The following is a 17547-nucleotide window of genomic DNA, read 5'->3' on the forward strand; positions in this document are numbered from 1 at the left end:
TGTCACTGCCCCACTGTCCTCTCCCTGTGAATGAGGCTTTTAATAGCAATGCCACCAGCAATTTGCCTTAGGAAGAGAAGTATAAATGTGAGCATGTACGTATATTACTTTGCCAACCTCCATGCTGTGGATGAACCAAGAGTTCCTCTCAGTTTAATAAACTACCAAATTGCATTAACACCAGCCTTGTCAAAAGATCAGCTGGTGGTGGGAATTTAGCATGTGTTTCTTCCTTCTCTCAAACGTACATATCCTCACTATGGTTGAATTCTTCACAGCACCCATGCAGCTACTCAGACATGTGACACGATTGGCCAGCGTAGGGTCGGACTAGAGTTGGGCTGAGCCTCAAGCCAATTGGAATGGAGTGCATCCTGCCCATCCAGGTCTGGCTATCCAGGGAAGCCAAGCCAGAGTGTGTGCACTGCAGGCGGGAGCTCCTGTTCTAGCTGGGGGTGGAGAGTGGCTAGCACTCAAAGCTAGCAGGTGCTGCTACTGCTGTTGGGACCTGGAGGGGAGACCCAGCACCTCTTTGAAGCTGAGAAGAGTGTTCAAGATGACTCAGTGAGGTAGAGAGGGTCCAGACAGTGGGTGAGCTGGCCATGGTGGGAGGAACTCTGCAGCCCACATGAGCTGTGTGCTCAGGCTCAAGTGGTTTTCAAGAAATCCTGAAGACGTCATCCTTGATGAGGTTCTCAGTTTCGTAGCTAAGACACCAGGGGTACTAGAGAGTCCCCCCCCCCCCCCCGCCACCAGGGCTTCTGGTGCTTGCTGGGTTGAGAGAGAGAGAGAGAGAGAGAGAGTGTGTGTGTGTGTGTTTGCATGCATCTAAGTGAGCATGAGCTCACTTAGATAGCATAAGGCTCTAGGTGGTTATGCCAAGGTTCTGCCCACCAAGCTGTCCTGTCCAGGCTTACTCCATCTCCTGGCCTGTGGTTAGAAGGGCTCACAGCAGTTCCCCAGTGCCCAGCTAGGTCCCTGTTCTTGGTGAAGACTGTTGATGCCAAGTACAGTTATATTCTATTTCCTTAGGAAAATTTCACGTTGACCACAATGTTTAATCAGAGCAAGCCATTTCCTGAATGTGTGCAGAATCTGAGACAGGGATATAACATACATATGTGTGTGTGTGCATAATTTTAAAAATCGTCATATTTCGTTTTTTCCTTTAACTTTTTATTTTGACATAAGTTTAGGCTTATAGAAAGTTGTAAGACTAGTGTGAAGGCTTCTCACATGCCTTCCACCCAGAATGTTAACATTTTACTGCTCCTGTGGGATTCATAGCACTTCTGTGAAGTAGGCACTTCTGCCTCCATTGTACAAATGAGGATGCTGAGCCTCAGAGAGTATAGTAACTAACTCAAGATCACACAGCAAATAAGTGGCAGAGCCAAGATTAAAATCCAGGCCTGTCAGTTGTGTGTAACCATGTGTGATGTAAGCGTGAGTGTGTAGGTGTCTTGCTCCTTCTGCCCAAAGAACTTCCTTTCTTGTGTTGTAGATCTGCTAGCAAGAAATTGTCTTGGCATCTGACTTCTTTATATCAATTCCATTTTTGAAATATTTTTGCTGGGTATAAAATTCTATGTTGACAATATTTTTCTTTCAGTACTTCAGAGATGTCACTTCATTTTCTTCTGGTTTGCATGGTTTCTGACAAGGTAACAAAGATTTTTATTCTATATTTTCTTAGGCCTGTGAGCCAATATATTCTTGTTATTTTTGTTTAAACAGTCAGTTATCTTTTAAAGAGATTTCAATGATACAAAAGAAATCTTACACATTTTCCCATGTAGTGACCATTCCCTGTGTTCACTACTCCTTTATGTGGACCCACATTTCCATCTGGTGTCATTTCACTTTTTCCTGGAGTACTACCTGTACAGATCTGCTGCTGATGAATTCTGTCAGCTTTTGAATATTTGAAAAAGTTTTTATTTCATCCTTATTTTTGAAAGATGTTGTATATATCTGAAAGTTACAGAATTCTAGGTTGATAAGTTTTTCTTTCAGGACCTTACAGATACTGCTCCATTTTCTTCTTGCTTGCATTGTTTCTGAGGAGAAGTTGCTGTCTTCTTTATCTTTGTTTCCCTGTATATAGTGTGTCATTTTTCCCTGGCTACTTTTATGATTTTCTCTTTATCACTGATTTGGTGCAATTTGATTATGATGTGCCTCTGTGTGATGTCTTTTATGTTTCCTTTGCTTGGGGTTTGTTGAACTTTTTGGATCTGTGGTTTACATTTTCTCTCAAATTTGTAATATTTTCAGTAAAACTTTCTTCAATTCTTCGAGAACTCCAAATACATGTATGTTAATCTACTTGATGTCATCCTATGGCTCACTAGTGTTCCAGTAATTTATTTCTGTTCTTTTTACTCTGTGTTTTATTTTAGATATTACTCTGTCTTCAAGTTCATTGATCTTTTCTTCTGCATTTAATCTGGGATTAATCTGTTGCTAACCCATCTAGTGTATTTTTCATTTCCCACATTGTAGTTTTTACTTCTAGAAGGATGATTTGTGTCTTTTTAAATATCTTCCATATCTCTGTTTAACTTTTTGAACATATGAAATACAGTCATAATAATTGTTTTTTAAAATATTTTTGTTTGCTAATTCTAACATTTGTGTCAGTTTCAACTGATTTTTTTCTCCTTATTAAGGATTTATTTTATTGCTTCTTTTCATGCCTGGTAATTTTTTATTGGATGCTAGACATTGTGAATTTTGTCATGTTGTGTATTGGATGGTTTTTGTATTCCTATAAATTCTTAGGATTTGTTAGCTGGGACTGGAGTGGTGCTCAGTCTGGGGCTAATTATTTCCCACTCTTGAGGCACAGCCCTTCAGAGTTCTCTCCCCAGTGTGCCATGAATGAGGAAGCTTTTCACTCTGGCTGGTAGGAACAGGCACTATCCCAGGCCTATGTAGATGCCAGGTGCTGTTTCCTTTTTAATCCATTTGGGTGGTTCTTTCCCAAGTCTTGAGCAGTTTCTTTACACACCTTTGCTGATCAGTCCTCAGCTGAAGACTTAAGTGAGCCACTTCACAGACCTCTGGTGTTCTCTCTGTCTTTGTGCACCTCTTTCCTCTCTTGTGAACTTCGGCTGACATGTTTTCTCCAGACTCTCAGCTCTATCTCCCCACTCCCTGTGCCATGTCCTGAAGTTTTCTCAAGGCAACAATTTGGGGGCAGTTGGGGGGCTCACTTGATTTGCTTCATGTCTCTCAGGGTTTACTGTCCTTTACTGCCCTTATGTACTGTCTTGAAAATCAGTTTCATATATTTTGTCTGTCTTTTGATTGTTTCCAGTGAGAAGATAAATCTGATGACCAGAAGCTAACATCTTGGGTCTTTGTTTTTTCATTTAATCATTTATTTGTAGGGGACACTGGTCTGGGCCCATGAGTGAGAACATTGGCTTGGACAGGAGTGTTGTCTAGTTAGTATTCTTTTTTTTTTTTTTTTGTGGTATGTGGGCCTTTCATTGCTGTGGCCTCTCGCGTTGCGGAGCACAGGCTCTGGACATGCAGGCTCAGCGGCCATGGCTCATGGGCCCAGCCGCTTCGTGGCATGTGGGATCTTCCCGGACTGGGGCACGAACCCGTGTCCCCTGCATCGGCAGGCGGACTCTCAGCCACTGCACCACAAGGGAAACCCTAGTTAGTATTCTTGATTTTCATCTGTGATATTCATACAATTAATTATATAAACGTAAATTTGCTGCATGATTTCTGCACTCTGGAGTCTTGGCAAGAACTTTCTGCTATCCAGCTCTTATTACAAGCTCATCATTAACAACTAGTTTGGTCTTGTCTTATGAATACTGAGAATTGTACAGTTGATCACGTTAGCTTTTTTTTTTTTTTTTTTTTTTTTTTTTGCTCTGACCTCCAGAGAGCTCAGGCAGTTTCTTAGTCTGACTTTAATGATCGGGTAATATATTTTAAGATGTATGTCTGTGAACAAACTTTTTGCTCCAGCCTTCTCTTTTTAGCTTATTTATCCTTTCCCTTATATCCCTCTTAAAATTCTTAGTTGCAAATAAGAGAAGTCTACTCTCACTCTCCAGCCGATTCAAGCAGTGTATCAGAGCAATGACTGGGGAGCACAGAGTCTCTGGGAGGGTCAGAGTCAGAGAACCAGGCTTGGAGCAGCAGCCTGACTCACACCAGCACTGATCCAGGGGTAGACGCAGTCCCTCTGCTGGGTACTGTCAAAGGCTGGTGTTGAAACCCACATCAGAATCCAGGGACATCCCACACCTCACTAGATTCATGTCGGTCATTTCTGGTGAGTCTCACGTGAGCATCTCATGGGAGAATTCTAGGTAGGATGCCTACAACAGAGCTGCAAGGGAGGCTCTTGCATTGGGGAGGATGGCTTAAGACCTCTCCAACACAGTAGGGGCATTCAGAGGAATTGGGCAGCTATCCACTATTGTTATTGATAGGTAGCTACTGTATCCTGATATTATTTTAAATAATATAGTCACCAGTGATCCTTTTGTGGGGGAAAGAAGGAGAGGGTTAACCCAGGCTATCAGATGAGTGTGAGCTCTCCTGTGCACAGCAGTCATGCCAACGCACAGCCTGGTGCACCCTCCCTGGCCTCTGTGCCCCTCCGCCCTCCCACCAGAGCAGACAGCGGAGCACAGACCCTTCTTGGGCTCTCAGGGCTCTAGGCCTGTGGGGGTGGGAGTGGGAATGGGATGAAATGTTTGAAGGTTAGTGAGACCCAAGGGTCAAAGGGACTCCGCCCACAGCTGGAAATGAGCCCCTCCCTTGGTCCTTTTATCCAGCTGCATTTCAGTCTTGGTAAGCATTGTCACTCGCCTCAGACTGGAAGCAGCCCTTAAAGACCATCTAGCCTGACCTCATTGGAATAATGACCTCTTAGCTCAGTGAGCAGCAGAGGTGAGATAATATGTTGGTGGGGGAAGAGAGTGGATGACACCCCACAGCGACTGACCCAGGGCAGGCTTTCCTGGCATCACTGGGCTCAGACAGAGCAGATGCGGACAGTTGGAGGACAGTGGGGAAGCGAGAGCATCGGGGATGGACCAGGCTCCCAGCTGGAGCAGGAGAAAGTGCCTGGGCCGGACCAGCCCCTACCACTGTCCTGCGACCACTCCTTCCGCTTCTCCCCCCTCCTCCCTCCTCGGTTCTGTCTTCCCTGGGTCCCCGGGTGAGGCCCAGGTGACTGAGCATCCTCTGGCAGAGGGAATTAACACACTTAATTAAAGTGTCCAATTAAGAGCTTTACATATTTCTTAATTACCGCCTGAGTCTTTGGGGGGATGGTTTGAAATGGGATTTTCACGTGTTTCCTCATTTAGCCTATGGTGAGCCAGCCAGCCCCTCAGGGCTCAGGTAGGAGCTGGCAGAGCCCTGTTCTGCAGCAGCTCTTCTGAGCATGAGGTGGCAGGGTGGAGTGTGCAGCAGGAGCCCGGTGCCCAGCCCCCCACGCCTCTCCACCTTGCAGGAGAGCAGGGCTGGGTTTTCTGGTTTGTGAAAATAGAACAAAAGGAAACAAGGATCAGACAGATGAAGCTGGTGTCTCCAGCTGTTCGTCTTATCACCACAGGGCCTGGGGGCTGTGCACCTCATGGTCAGGCCAGGAATGGGGGGCTTTGTAGGCAGGGAGGTGCATGGGACTGGTGGAGCCATCTCCCCAGGCCCCTGCAGGGCAGGGACACTGGACCAGGAAGGGACTGGCCTCCTTCCCAGCACTCCCCAGCATTTCCCATCTGTGTTCTGGAAACTGAGCTGATGGGACACCTGAGTTAGCTGGGCCCATCGTAGGAATGGGTTGCTGGTCTGAGCCCTGGGGAAGCAGATTTGCCTTTTCAGCCCCGAGGGCCACCTTGTGACAGCTTCGGACCTTCTCTGACCTGGGCAGGCTGATGGGGCTATGGGCCAAGAATGCAGAGACCCTTTCCCTGGCATGGGGACTGCTTTCCTAAAAACACAAGTGTCTGAGAGGTGGGCAGCCTGCTAGGGCAGCCTAGAGATGGCAGTGAGGTCTGCCACATCTTTCCTGCCTGCCACCCTGGGCCCAGCTCTGTGACCCCGAGGAGGACCAGTGGAGACCCCACTGACCATCCAGCAGCGCCCCTGCGCTGGTGTGGGCGGCAAACGTGAGTGAGCAGCTGGGCACAGATGGTGGGGCAAGGTTCGGGTGTGGCTCGGTGGGGGGGGAACCCAGGGGTGGGGCACACAGTGCCGGGTCTTGGCAGACCCTCTACCAAGTCTCCAGCGAACTTCTTGCACTCTGCCTCACATATTGCCCCATTTCTGGCCCTCACGGCAGTCTTTCCACCTCCACCCTCACCCGCAGTTGAGGTGACAGGGCGGAGAGGGGTCCTTCCTGGAGCAAGACAGTGTCGGAGTGGGAGTCTGGGTGCTCACAGCCCACTCAGCTGTCAGCCTGTGGCCCGGGCCCCAGCCATGCCCGGGAACTCTCATAGGCACTGACCCCAAAGCCCTGGGAGTCTGGCTTCACGTGGCAGCCATGGTGAGATGTGGGTAAGGGACAGCTGTATGCAGAGGACACCTCAGCCTCACATCACCAGACCCCTCTGGTCCCTCTCCTGGGAATGCTGTCCCCCTGATGCCTTGTCTTCACCAGTCAAGACCCAGCCCAAATGCCACCGCCTGCAGGATGCTTCTGCAGTTCCCCAGCAGAGAGTGGCCTTACCTTTTTGTTGGCCTCTTGGTACCCCCTCTCAAGTTGCCTCGCATCTTAGGTGTTTGCACCTGAATCTGGCTCTGCCACTGGGTGAGGGCTGCTGTAGGGCAGAAGGACATCTGCTTCTCGCTATGAATTCTGGGCCTAGCCTGGGCCTAGCACAGAGTAAGCCCCCACTGGGTGTTTGTTGAATGAACAGAGAGGCCTCACGTCCTCTGCGGCTACCTAGAAGCCACCTGAATGTACAAAAATCTATTTACCTGGGATCTGCCACTGAGATGGGGACTGGGGCCCATGGGAGGCTGGTGGAGTGAGTGGCCCCCATGGGTGAGGTCCAGGTGGGTGCTGCTAGCTGGCTATGAAGGGCCACCTTGCACTGGTTGAACTTCCAGGGTGTGTGGAACCGAGCTCATCGGGACAGCCCACGGGTTTGCAAGACCTCTGGGCCTGAAGCTTAGATGTGGGTAAGGAAAGGACTGTTCCGTGGTGACATCAATAATGGAAAATAAGCTCAGATCCTCAGCTCATGAGGTTGCATGATTATTACCCATCATTATGTAATGATTTTTTTCGGAATGTAGTGCTGGTATCTGTGCTTTGGTCTGACAATTTTAAAGAAAGCTTTTATGGGTGACCTGAATCCAGAGTGATGACCTGGTGTTTGCTTCTTGTCCAGTTCGCTTGGGCTTAAGGAATGGCCCCATCGTGTGCTAGTCACAAAGCCAGGTGTCAGGGAGGCATCCTGGGCTCTCCTCTGAGTCTGACCAGTTATCAGGTCCTATCACTCTCCTCTGCTCTCCACTTCTCCCCAGCGCCACTGCCTTTGCTTTAACTGAGATCCGCCATCCCTCGCTGGATTCCTGCCTCCAATCTGGCCCCTGTAGGCCCTTCCCCCCTTAGAAGGGTAAGTTTTCTTCCTAAAGCACAGAACTGTTGCTCTGATTACCTAATACTCTATAACAAACCACCCCAAACTTAGTGGCTCAAGAGGATGAAAATATTTACTTTGCTCAGGAATCTATAATTTGGGCAGGTCCTAGCGGGGAAAGGGTGCCTCTGTTCCACTTTGATGGCTCCAAGTCTGGACTTGAGTCATCTGAAGGCTCGCCCACCCACAGGTCTTCTGGCTGTTGGCTGCTGGCTGGAGGCCTCCGTGGAGGTTCTCCCACATGTAGGCTGCCTTGGGCTTCCTCACAGCATGGCGGCTGGGTTGAAGGGCTAGCTTTCAGAGTGTGAGGGAGCTGGAGCATTCCAGACTGAAGCTGTGCTGCCTTTTCTAACCTCGCCTCGAGTCACACACGGTGCCATTTCTGCCACAGTCACGGGCCCACAGATTTACCTCTGGATAGAGTGTCTGTGGTACATTGTAAGAAGAGCACGTGGTATGGGGCATATTTTGTGAGCCATCGTGACCATTATGAGCTGCCACACCTTTCCCACCACCTCTCTGCTTAAGACCCTTCGGGAGCTCCTGCCGCCCCTAGGAGAGAATCGTGCTCCTTGGTGTGGCCACATGGCCTGGCCATCTAGCCCCTGGCCCACCGGGCTTGCCTCTATCGGTCCGTCCCTTCCCTTCCTCTACAACTGGCCCCATAGATGGATTTTGGTTTAAATCAACTCAGTGGCCACACGTAGCTTCCTTGAACAGTGCTTGTCGTTTACCCCTCTCCTTACACACCTGGTCTGGCCCCATTTTCCCTGAGCCAAAGGACAGGGGAAATGACCTTGACCTTGTTGCCTCCCATCTCTTTGCACAAGCTTTTTATCTTCCTGCCTGTGTGCATTTGCTCCCACTGTTCCCTCCGCCCGAAATACCTGGTCTCCTCTGACCCCCGCTTCCCACAGTTCAACAGCTGCCCTTGCAGCCTTCCTGATGCCCAGCCCCCTGGGCCCCCGCCCTTTGTGATCTCTGCTTTGCTGCTGGTCAGACCTTCCCATAAACCAGCGCAATGTCATTCATGAGGTGAGGTCTTTGGCATCATATCTGGTTTTATATGTCAGCTCCACTGCTTCCCAGCCATGTGACCTTGGGGATACGAACCACCTCACTGGATCATGATGAGGATTAATGAGGAAACCTAAGAATTTCTTGTCTGGCGCTGAGCAGAATCCCAGTAAGAGTTAGCGTTTCCATTCCTTCTTTCTAGAGGCTCCTAATAAGTGCTCAGGAATGCATTTTCTCACCCTCATTTGGGTGAAAGAGGGAAAATGTCTCCCTGCTTAATCATGTGGGATTAAACCACCAGAAGATGATAAGCATATTGCTGAGCCATGAGCAGAGAGAGAAAAGCTCAATAATGATTGCCTGCTTATTTTTAATAAAATCCTTCCAATAGAGCTGAATCTCTGCCCTGGGAAAGAGCTCCACGTTGCTGCAGTGGTGTCGGAGAGCAGTTGTTAGAAGGGCAGTGGGACAGTATGACCTTGAGGACAGGGCTGTGTGGGAGGCGGCCCTCCCACAGGCTGCAAGGGGCCTCAGGAGGGCAGGGGACCTCAGGGGGAGGGTCTCCCCCCCCTCCCCCTGCCCAGCCCTGTCTGAGCTGCTTGAATGCGCTGTCCTCTTGGACCTCCCCTTGGCTGGCCCAGTGGTGGTGCCCTGTCAGCTGACGGCTCCAGCTGTCGCGCTGCTCTTTGCGGTGAGACGAGAGTGGCCAGGTAGGTGGGCTGTGCAGGCTCTTCATACCCAGGTTCCAGCACCTTCCACCCAGAGCAGTTGTTGAGGGTGGGGTGTGGGGTCAGGAAGTACGTGGGGCGGCCCCTTTACGCAGCCAGCTCCTTTACGTGATGCCAGGGCAGCAGTGGGCGAGGGGCTCCTTTGTAAAGCTCTGCCTCAGGGCCCTAGGGACAAAGCATGGAGGCACCTTTCCTGCTGTTGGTGCTGCATAGTGTTGCCTGGGCTCTGCTCTGAGGGCTGGTTGGTCCCCTGCAGGCTGGTGAGCCCCACCCTGGAGCCCTGGGGCCGTGGGTCAGGGTGGAGGCCTGGCTCAAGCTGGGGCCGGGGCAGGACACACCAGCCATGGTGCTGATGCACACTTGCCTGCAGTAAAGGGTGCACACTGAGGCCGCGGGGAGGGTGAGCAGTTAGAGGCCTCTAAGCAGGGAGGCCAAGCTGACAGGTTCAGACAGGGTCTGAGCCATGTTGTCCTGGCAGCCATGGAAAGAATATGGGTGGTCTTGGGGAAGCTCTGAGGCAGGGAAGAGGAGGGCTTCTGCTCTGAGAAATGAGAAAAACCACCTAGAAGAGTGGGAAGAAATCATCCCCTTTTGATAACGAGGCTGTCATTCAGTTCAGGCCTCAGTTGGTGTGCTGGGCCCCAGGTGTCCTAACCCATCCATCCTTGCTTTGCTGAGCCCTCCGTTTGCCCAACCCGTGCCTGAATTCCCAGTTTCTGGCCTTGCAGGTTGGGTCAAGCACTGCCTGAGTAGGGAGAGGCCCTGCCTCCAGCCCATCCCAAGAAAAAGGTGCCTTGACTTGGCAAGGCTATTCCCGGAGCTCCGTGACATCTACAGTGGTGGCAATAATGACCCAGCCGAATCCTGAAACCCAGCATGACCCAAAGACGCTGAGGAGCGTCAGGGATAGGAGCTCAGTCCCTGGTCCGACCACCTTATCCTGGCCGTGCTCGGCTCTGGCCCTAGGCAAGGAGCTGTCAGCTCGTTTCCCCTTGTATAAAATGGGGGTGCATGAGTACCTGCTTCAGGGTTGGGGACTAACCAGGGTGGTCTTAAGGGCTTAGTACAGCATAGCTGCAAACACAGAAGTCCTGCAAGCTTCAGGTAGGCGGGTGTCCCGTCTCCTCTGTTTACTGCTGTCGTGTAAATCTGTGCCTGGCACAGCCTTGGGGTGTGCCTGACGCACTCCGTAAATACAGGGTTCAGGTGTTGCCTGTTACGGTGACTGTGAGAAAGCTCAGAAAATATTGGCACTGGCCAGGACCCCACACCTAAAAGTTCCTCCTGCACAGTCCCAGGACACTACTTGTTCCTTTGGCATTTTCTCCTCCCACCTAGCAGTCGCCCTGCAAGCCACTGTGAAGCCACTGGCAGTGGCTGGCGCCCGAAGAAGGGGAACTTGGCAGAGAAGCCTTGCAGGGCTTTCTGATCTCTCAGCTCCTCCGTGAACCTCCTGTTCCTTTAGTGGCTTTTGGGGATTCCGCTGTCTCTCCTCCCTGCCTGCTCAGCTGCCCCAGGGGAGAGCCCGCTGGAGAAGAGGACCGTGTCCCTTTCGCCAAGGTGTGAGGTGCTGTGTGTCACCACAGAGGGGAGCTACCAGTGGGCCCTGCAGTACCTCTCTTCCCGAGGAGGAAGGACCTTTCCATTGTCTCTTGGAAAAGGAGGATGCCGTGCGCTCCCTGATTTCATCCTCCTCCTGCTGGCTCGGGTTGCTCCACTTTTCACTGTGTGGTCGGTCCCCCCTCAGCAGTTCCCAGCCAGGCCTTTCTGTGGCCTCAGAGCCTCAGAGCCGATCCTCCAGGTGTGGGAAGCCCCCACTTCTCACCTTTGTGTGAGTTTGAGTGGAGATTTAAAGCAATTGGAAAGTACTTTACAGATTTAACTTTTATTAGAAGCTCAAAGGGCAGTTTCCAGGTAAACTTACAAGAGATCCTGGGTGTATTACTTCTCACCCCAGAGATACTGAGAAGAGAAACGAGGCTATTCTGACACCAGCGGGTGTACTGCAATTCAGTCCTGGCACTACCCACTCTGAGCTGGTGTCAGGCTGCCCAGGTTTAAGGGCACAGTCCCCAGCTAGATTGCCACCCACCTCAGACGCAAGCTGTAGGTGGAGTCCCCAGGAGCAGTCGCATTTCTGACCAGCTGGCTGCAAATCTGGGGGTGCCCACGACCCTCCTCAGGTTCCATAATTCACCAGAATAACTCACAGAACTCAGGAAAGCACTCTACTTACAATTACAGTTTTACTATGAAAGATACAAATCAAGAACAGCCCAATGAAGAGACGCGAAGGGTGAGGTCTGGGAGGCCTGGAACCGAGCAGTGTGTCTTCTCCCCGTGGAAGACAATTGCCCTTCCCTTACAAGTGCTGGCTGTTGGGAGAGGACTGCACTCACCTGGTGCACTACTGAGGCTTCCGAACTGGAAAAGGACCTTTCCCAGAGGAACCCCATTGGGTTGCCCTGCTCCGTCCAGGCAGTGACCAGCCACCCTTCCAGGCCCAGCCTGTGGACATCCCGTCCAAGAATCGGGGAGAGGTGGAATGAGAGCTCTTGGGCGCTGGCTGTCTTGCGTTCCCTGCCAGAGTTATCTGTCTTCAGCAGCCCGGAGCACAAAGAGCTCTGAGCCAAGCTCAGCTGGTGCGGTCCCCCTCTGAGCCTCCCAGGGCCATGGCAGAGACTCGGTGGGACGGAGTAGCACTCCATGCTGGGCCTGACCTAACAAATATTCCTATCTCCCTTCCTTCCCACCCAGATGCTTACAAATGCTGCAGCAGGCATTTCCGCCACAGCCAGGCCTCAGGGGACCTGCACAGGGTTAGGTCAGAAGCCAAACCCTGCAATTTGGGAAATTAGCAGCATTTATGGGATTCCCAAGGGACTTCCTGGTTCTTTTAGCCATACCAGTGGTTCTCCGTTGGAGGTGTTACTGCCCCTTAGAGGGCATTTGCAAATGTGCAGGGGAGTTCAGGCTTGTCACGGTGACGGGGGATCCTGAAGGCATTTACCCAGCAAGGTCCGGGGATGCTAAACATCCTGCGAGGAGCTGGACAGTCAGGCACACGTTATGAAAAATAGTCCTGCCCAAGAGAGACACTGGGGAGTCATTTACTTCCCCTGCCCTCTGGTTCCTTGGAAAGCCACGTTCCTCATCAGTGCCCAGGCTGAAATAAAGGAGCATGTCTCCATCCTAGCCTGTGACCAAGGGCAAGGCAGTATTTCCAGGTGAGCGTGGGCCCATGTGACAGAAGCATCTTGTAGTGCACACACTTGCTCTGATTCTTCAGGTATGGCTCTTGCATCAGTTGGGCTCTTATGGGTCAAGGAAGACTTGGATTTGGGTGGTAAGAGTTCACAGGGCAGGGGGAGGCCTCCTCCTTGGTGCCTGGCAGGAACGCCACTGCAGCCCACCCAGTGTAGACTCGGCTGCCTCACCTCAATGTCCCTCTCTGGGGGTCCCACCTCCCACTTCTGTTTCTGCATCTCATCTTTTCCTCTGGGCTTTTTTGTTTCATTATCTGTTTTTGTCACATGAAATGTGTTTAGAGGAGCCTAGCTCGGATCACGGCTAAACCCCTCTCTTCTTGTTGTTTTACAGTCGGGAAGACGTCTCTGATCACGCGGTTCATGTATGACAGCTTCGACAACACGTACCAGGTGAGTTCCTGGGTCCCCACCCCCCACCAAGCCCCGCAGTGTTTGCAGCCTTGACAGCCACCTGGACACCATGCCAGCCTCCCTCCCAGGGTTGCTGATGCTAGGATGAGAGTGGGGCATTCCTGGGACCTAGGGCATCCATCTTGCCTTGGAGGAGCTTCCCATCTGCACACTGGTCCCAGCCCGGTAAAGACCCTGGGCCCTTCTGAAGATGCAAACCTCAATAAGGGAAATGTTTCCAGTAGAGAAAGGACACCTTTCAGTCTGTGTTCTCTTGCCCCCCATGGCAGGGCTAAACCATGACAGTGTTTGGTTTCTTGGGGGCATCACCATGTGGAGGAGGATGGGCAAGAAGCAAAATGAGGGATGTGAAAGAGCAGTAGGAGAACTTGCTCCTCCAGCGTGGCTGTGTGCTGGACCTTCGTGAGTGCGTACACACACACACACGCACACACACGCATACACACGCACACACGCCCCCCCCACACCCACACATACATACGCACACACCCACACACGCATACACCCACACCCACGCGCACACACACACGCCCCCACATACACACACGCCCACACCCACACGCCCACACACACAGCCACACACGCCCACACACACACACGTGCACACACGCCCACGCACACACGCGCGCGCACACGCGCGCGCACACACACACGCACACACACACACACACGGTTGCTGGGACACTTCCTTCCCTGGAGAGGCTGGTGTGATGGGCCTGCACTGCTCTACATGGGCAGGAGGCTGGATAGAGTGACCTGTGTGCTCCTGGCTCTCAAGGGTGGTCTGGAATTAACCAGAGGTGGCTCCATGTAGCCTAAGGCTGAGTTCTTGAAGGTCAGTAACATTTCACTTTCCTGTCACCACTGATGAGCAAATGAAGTGAATTTCCCCTGCAGCTAAAGCTGTTATCACAAAGCACCAAACTTAATCATTTCAACTATTTTTAAGAAAAAATATATTGTTTTCTTCCTTAAGACAGACACAAATAATAATTCAATTTTCTAAGCCAGTGGGTTCTGTGAGATAGTAGTTCCAAGGGATGTTAGTAGGTGTTATTTGAGGGAAAAAAGGCAGGGAGAAGGGTTTGGGGCTTAGGGAACACTGGTGAACGAAAGTAAATCTACTTTTCTACTGCAGGACTTCTCAGGGCCTTTTACTACATCAGTGTATGGTTTTGATTTGCTGAAAGGGAGATGTAGTGTGCAGGATCTCCCAGATGTATTTGGTCATGGAATCCTTTTGTCATCGAGTCCTCAAAGGATAAATATTTATAGAACACACTGGGGACTGCTGTGCTAAGAGGTCTCCCACATCCTGGGACCTACAGAGCATGCAGAGCACAGCCCACTGCAGATTACGGTTCTGTGTCTACTCTTTAGTCTGTCTGTCTCACTCTGGACCAGCCAGCATCTTTGCCTCATACACAGCTCCTTTCTCTGCCTCCCTCTAAATCCCTACTTTTCCTCTGCTGTCATCTGAAATACCAGATAACTAGCGGACTTGGTAAGAATTGACTGAAGGGTAAGGACATGGGGCCCCGAGTGCCGTACACAGCCTTGGACATCTGCTCTGGGATGATTATCTCAGCCACACTATGTCTTGCTTGGTACAGGCCAGGCTCTGTACCACGGCAGGCTTGCAGAGCCCTCTCCTCCCTGTAAGGGGAGTCCTACTGCGTCGCTTTGCATCCGAATCACAGCTCTAACTTCAGTTCTCAAGTCTGACTTGGTATTTGCATATTTGTGTGTGTATTCATGTGCATGTGTGTGTGTGTCAGTGAATGATCTCACAGATATTGTTTTGATTATTTGATTTTTCAAATATTAAGTTACTTATAATACTTCTTGTTGATGTCCCATTGATAATAAGTGATGCCCTTGGCTGGCTGGTGTTCTTGGCAGTGGTGGGCAGTAGAGATGGCCTCAGAGCCTTTGCAGTGGTCTTCACTGGTGTGGATCAAAGCCTCAACTCCTCCCCATGTCGTTTGAGTCTCCAGTGTCACCTCCTATGGCCCACTGCTTGTCCCATATCCCGTGGTCCAGCGGGCCTCCCTGCTTGCTGCTCCCCACTCAGTGACATTGTCCCACTTCCATGCCTTGGCTCATGGTGTCACCTCTGCTGGAATGCCCTTCCCTCTTCTCTCCTCTGCAGTGGAAAATTCCTCTGACTCATCAAGGCTCAGAGCACATGTTTGTCTGTGGTCAGGACCCTCCTCATGCTCTGCACCCCTCCACGGCTCCATCTTCCCTAGCACACTGTCCTCGGGGCTCCTTTGCCCTCCCAGCCCTACAGGAACTCCTACTGCTCTGGCTGCCGGATGGGCTCTCAGCTTGGCTGAGGCCAGGACCCCTCGGATCCACCTCTGCGTTCATGGGTCCAGAGCAGGGCCTGCCCACAGCTGTGTCAGCTGGTGTCAGAATCCACCACAGTGGCTTCAAGAGGCCCTGTCTGCCTTGGTTTTTAGACTCCATCTGACTGAGCGGCCACAGTGGCCCAGTGTCGATGTCCAGTGTCCTGGCAAAAAGTGAAGAAAGCCCAAGTCCCTCCCCACTGTAGGCTTTTCTGACTTTTTTTTTGGCTGCAGGTAGAATTTCTCTCCCAATACCCTCTAAGATGGTAGTTAGGCTGGGAGGCTGGGGCTCCAGTTGTGTGCTCACACAGGCCCATTTTCATGAATTCTCTGGAGATGGAGAGGGGGAAATGTTACTTTTTCTTAACATGGTGGCAGAGGCACTTGGGAAGTAGACAAGATGCCTGAGGGCCCCGGGGGATGTTCCCAGTTGTGCCCCCCTACGCTGACCACTCCCCAGCACTGCCCACAAATACCCTGTGTACCAACCAGTACAGCCCAGCAGAGCGCCCCTGTCCCCGCCTTGATTGGCTGAGGTGCCCAGAAAGTTCCCAGGGCGGCTCCACCGCTCCACCCCTCCCATCCTTATGTGTGTCTCTGGCTCTGTCTCCCACCCCCTCCCCTATTCACTTATTCTGACAATGGATGTTTGTGAAGTGCTTACTCTGTTTGCAGAGAAGTGGGAGAAAATGACCTGGCCACAGAATCTGGCCCTGCCCTGAGCCAGGCATGGAGGGTAGAGAGGGTTCAACCTCATCCTGGGTGGCAGTGAGTCCTCCCTCTGTCTGGGGCTGAACATGCCCGAGGCCCCAAGGAGCTGGCATGAGGACCTGGGCACGCAGAGCGCGGTTCCCCGCCAGACCTCTCCGGGGTCCGGTCCGCCTGGCAGGCCCAGGGGAGATGCTGCCTTGTTGACCTGTGGCCTTGGGAGCGGGTCTCCTGCCGCCTCCTGCCTGGCATTTCCCCTGCACACACGTGTACCTTGTTCTCCTCTTGACATGTGCATTCCCCAGCCTCTCACCACCCACCTGTCACCCCATCTAAATCCACTCACTTAAAGAAGCAAAAAGTCAAGACTTACAGCCTGGTGAGATTCATGTCTGCAACAATGCTCTTATATAAAATCCCAACTAAAAAATGTCTTTCAAAATGTACTAAGAAGAAACCCCTGGTACCTGCGCCATGATGAGATGTGGCCCTCTCTGTGGGTCCCCCATCTTGGCTGCATGTTAGCAGTACCTACTGGGGGGATGACTGGAGATGCACAGGCTGGGTCAGGCATTAGCATTTTTAAATCTCAGAGGTGACTGAGATGAACTGATAACCAAGGCTGGAGCCCCCGGCCTGTCCCTAGACCTCCCACCCAGCACAAGTTAGGAAAGCAGCCAGTGGGTCCCGGCCCGCTGGGGCTTACCTAGGTGCTCCTGGGAGTGTCTCTGGAGGACTGCACTGGAGCACTCCCTGGGTCCCACGGTGCCTCTGGGAAGGGGACAGCATGGCTGTGTCCACTGTGCCCTCACAGGCCGAGGGACTGCCTGAGTTGCTGTTAGCCCCTCAGTGATCTGGGGGCTTTCCTCTCTCCCTGCTAGCTGTGTATTAGTTTCCTGGGACTGCTATAGCAAATTGCCACAAACCAAGTGGCTGAAAACAACAGAAGTTTATTCTCTCACAATTCCAGAGGTTAGAAGTCTGGAATCAGCAGAGCCATGCTCTCTCCAAAGGCCTGGGAGAGAATCCTTCCTACCACTTCCAGTCATTGGATTTAGGGCCCACCCTAAATCGTGGATGATTTTTCATCCTGAAACCCTTAACTAATTACATTCACAAAGACCCTCTTTCCAAATAAGGTCACATTCTGAGATTCCAGATGGACAGAATTTGGGAAGAGGACACTCTTCAACCCACTACACAGTGTCCCAGCACCTCCCAGTCTGATCCTACTGGGGACCCCTCCAGGCTCCAGGCCCCTCTGGCGCTTCACGTGCTACTGGCCCAGCATCTGACCTGGGGAAGCCGTTTCCCCAGGAGCCTATCTGGCAGCAAGTCTTTTTGTTCTTACAGGGCTTTTCAGAATGATCAGATGTTTCTTTATGTATTTGTAAGTTGATTTAATAAAGTAAATACGTTCACTGGGGCCTGGTCA

The 17547-nt window shown here is 51.5% G+C and overlaps 1 protein-coding gene across 1 annotated transcript in view; it reads left to right on the forward strand.

Moving 5' to 3' along the window:
* RAB6B (RAB6B, member RAS oncogene family) overlaps window positions 1–17547 on the forward strand; it is a 58798-nt gene that overhangs the window by 13324 nt on the left and 27927 nt on the right. The window contains exon 2 of the mRNA XM_033855373.2: window positions 12974–13032. Within this exon, the coding sequence (XP_033711264.1) occupies window positions 12974–13032 (59 nt within the window). The remainder of the gene's footprint in view (window positions 1–12973; window positions 13033–17547) is intronic.

This window comes from Tursiops truncatus, chromosome 4 (assembly GCF_011762595.2).
Source record: "Tursiops truncatus isolate mTurTru1 chromosome 4, mTurTru1.mat.Y, whole genome shotgun sequence".
NCBI classification, from domain to species: domain Eukaryota; kingdom Metazoa; phylum Chordata; class Mammalia; order Artiodactyla; family Delphinidae; genus Tursiops; species Tursiops truncatus.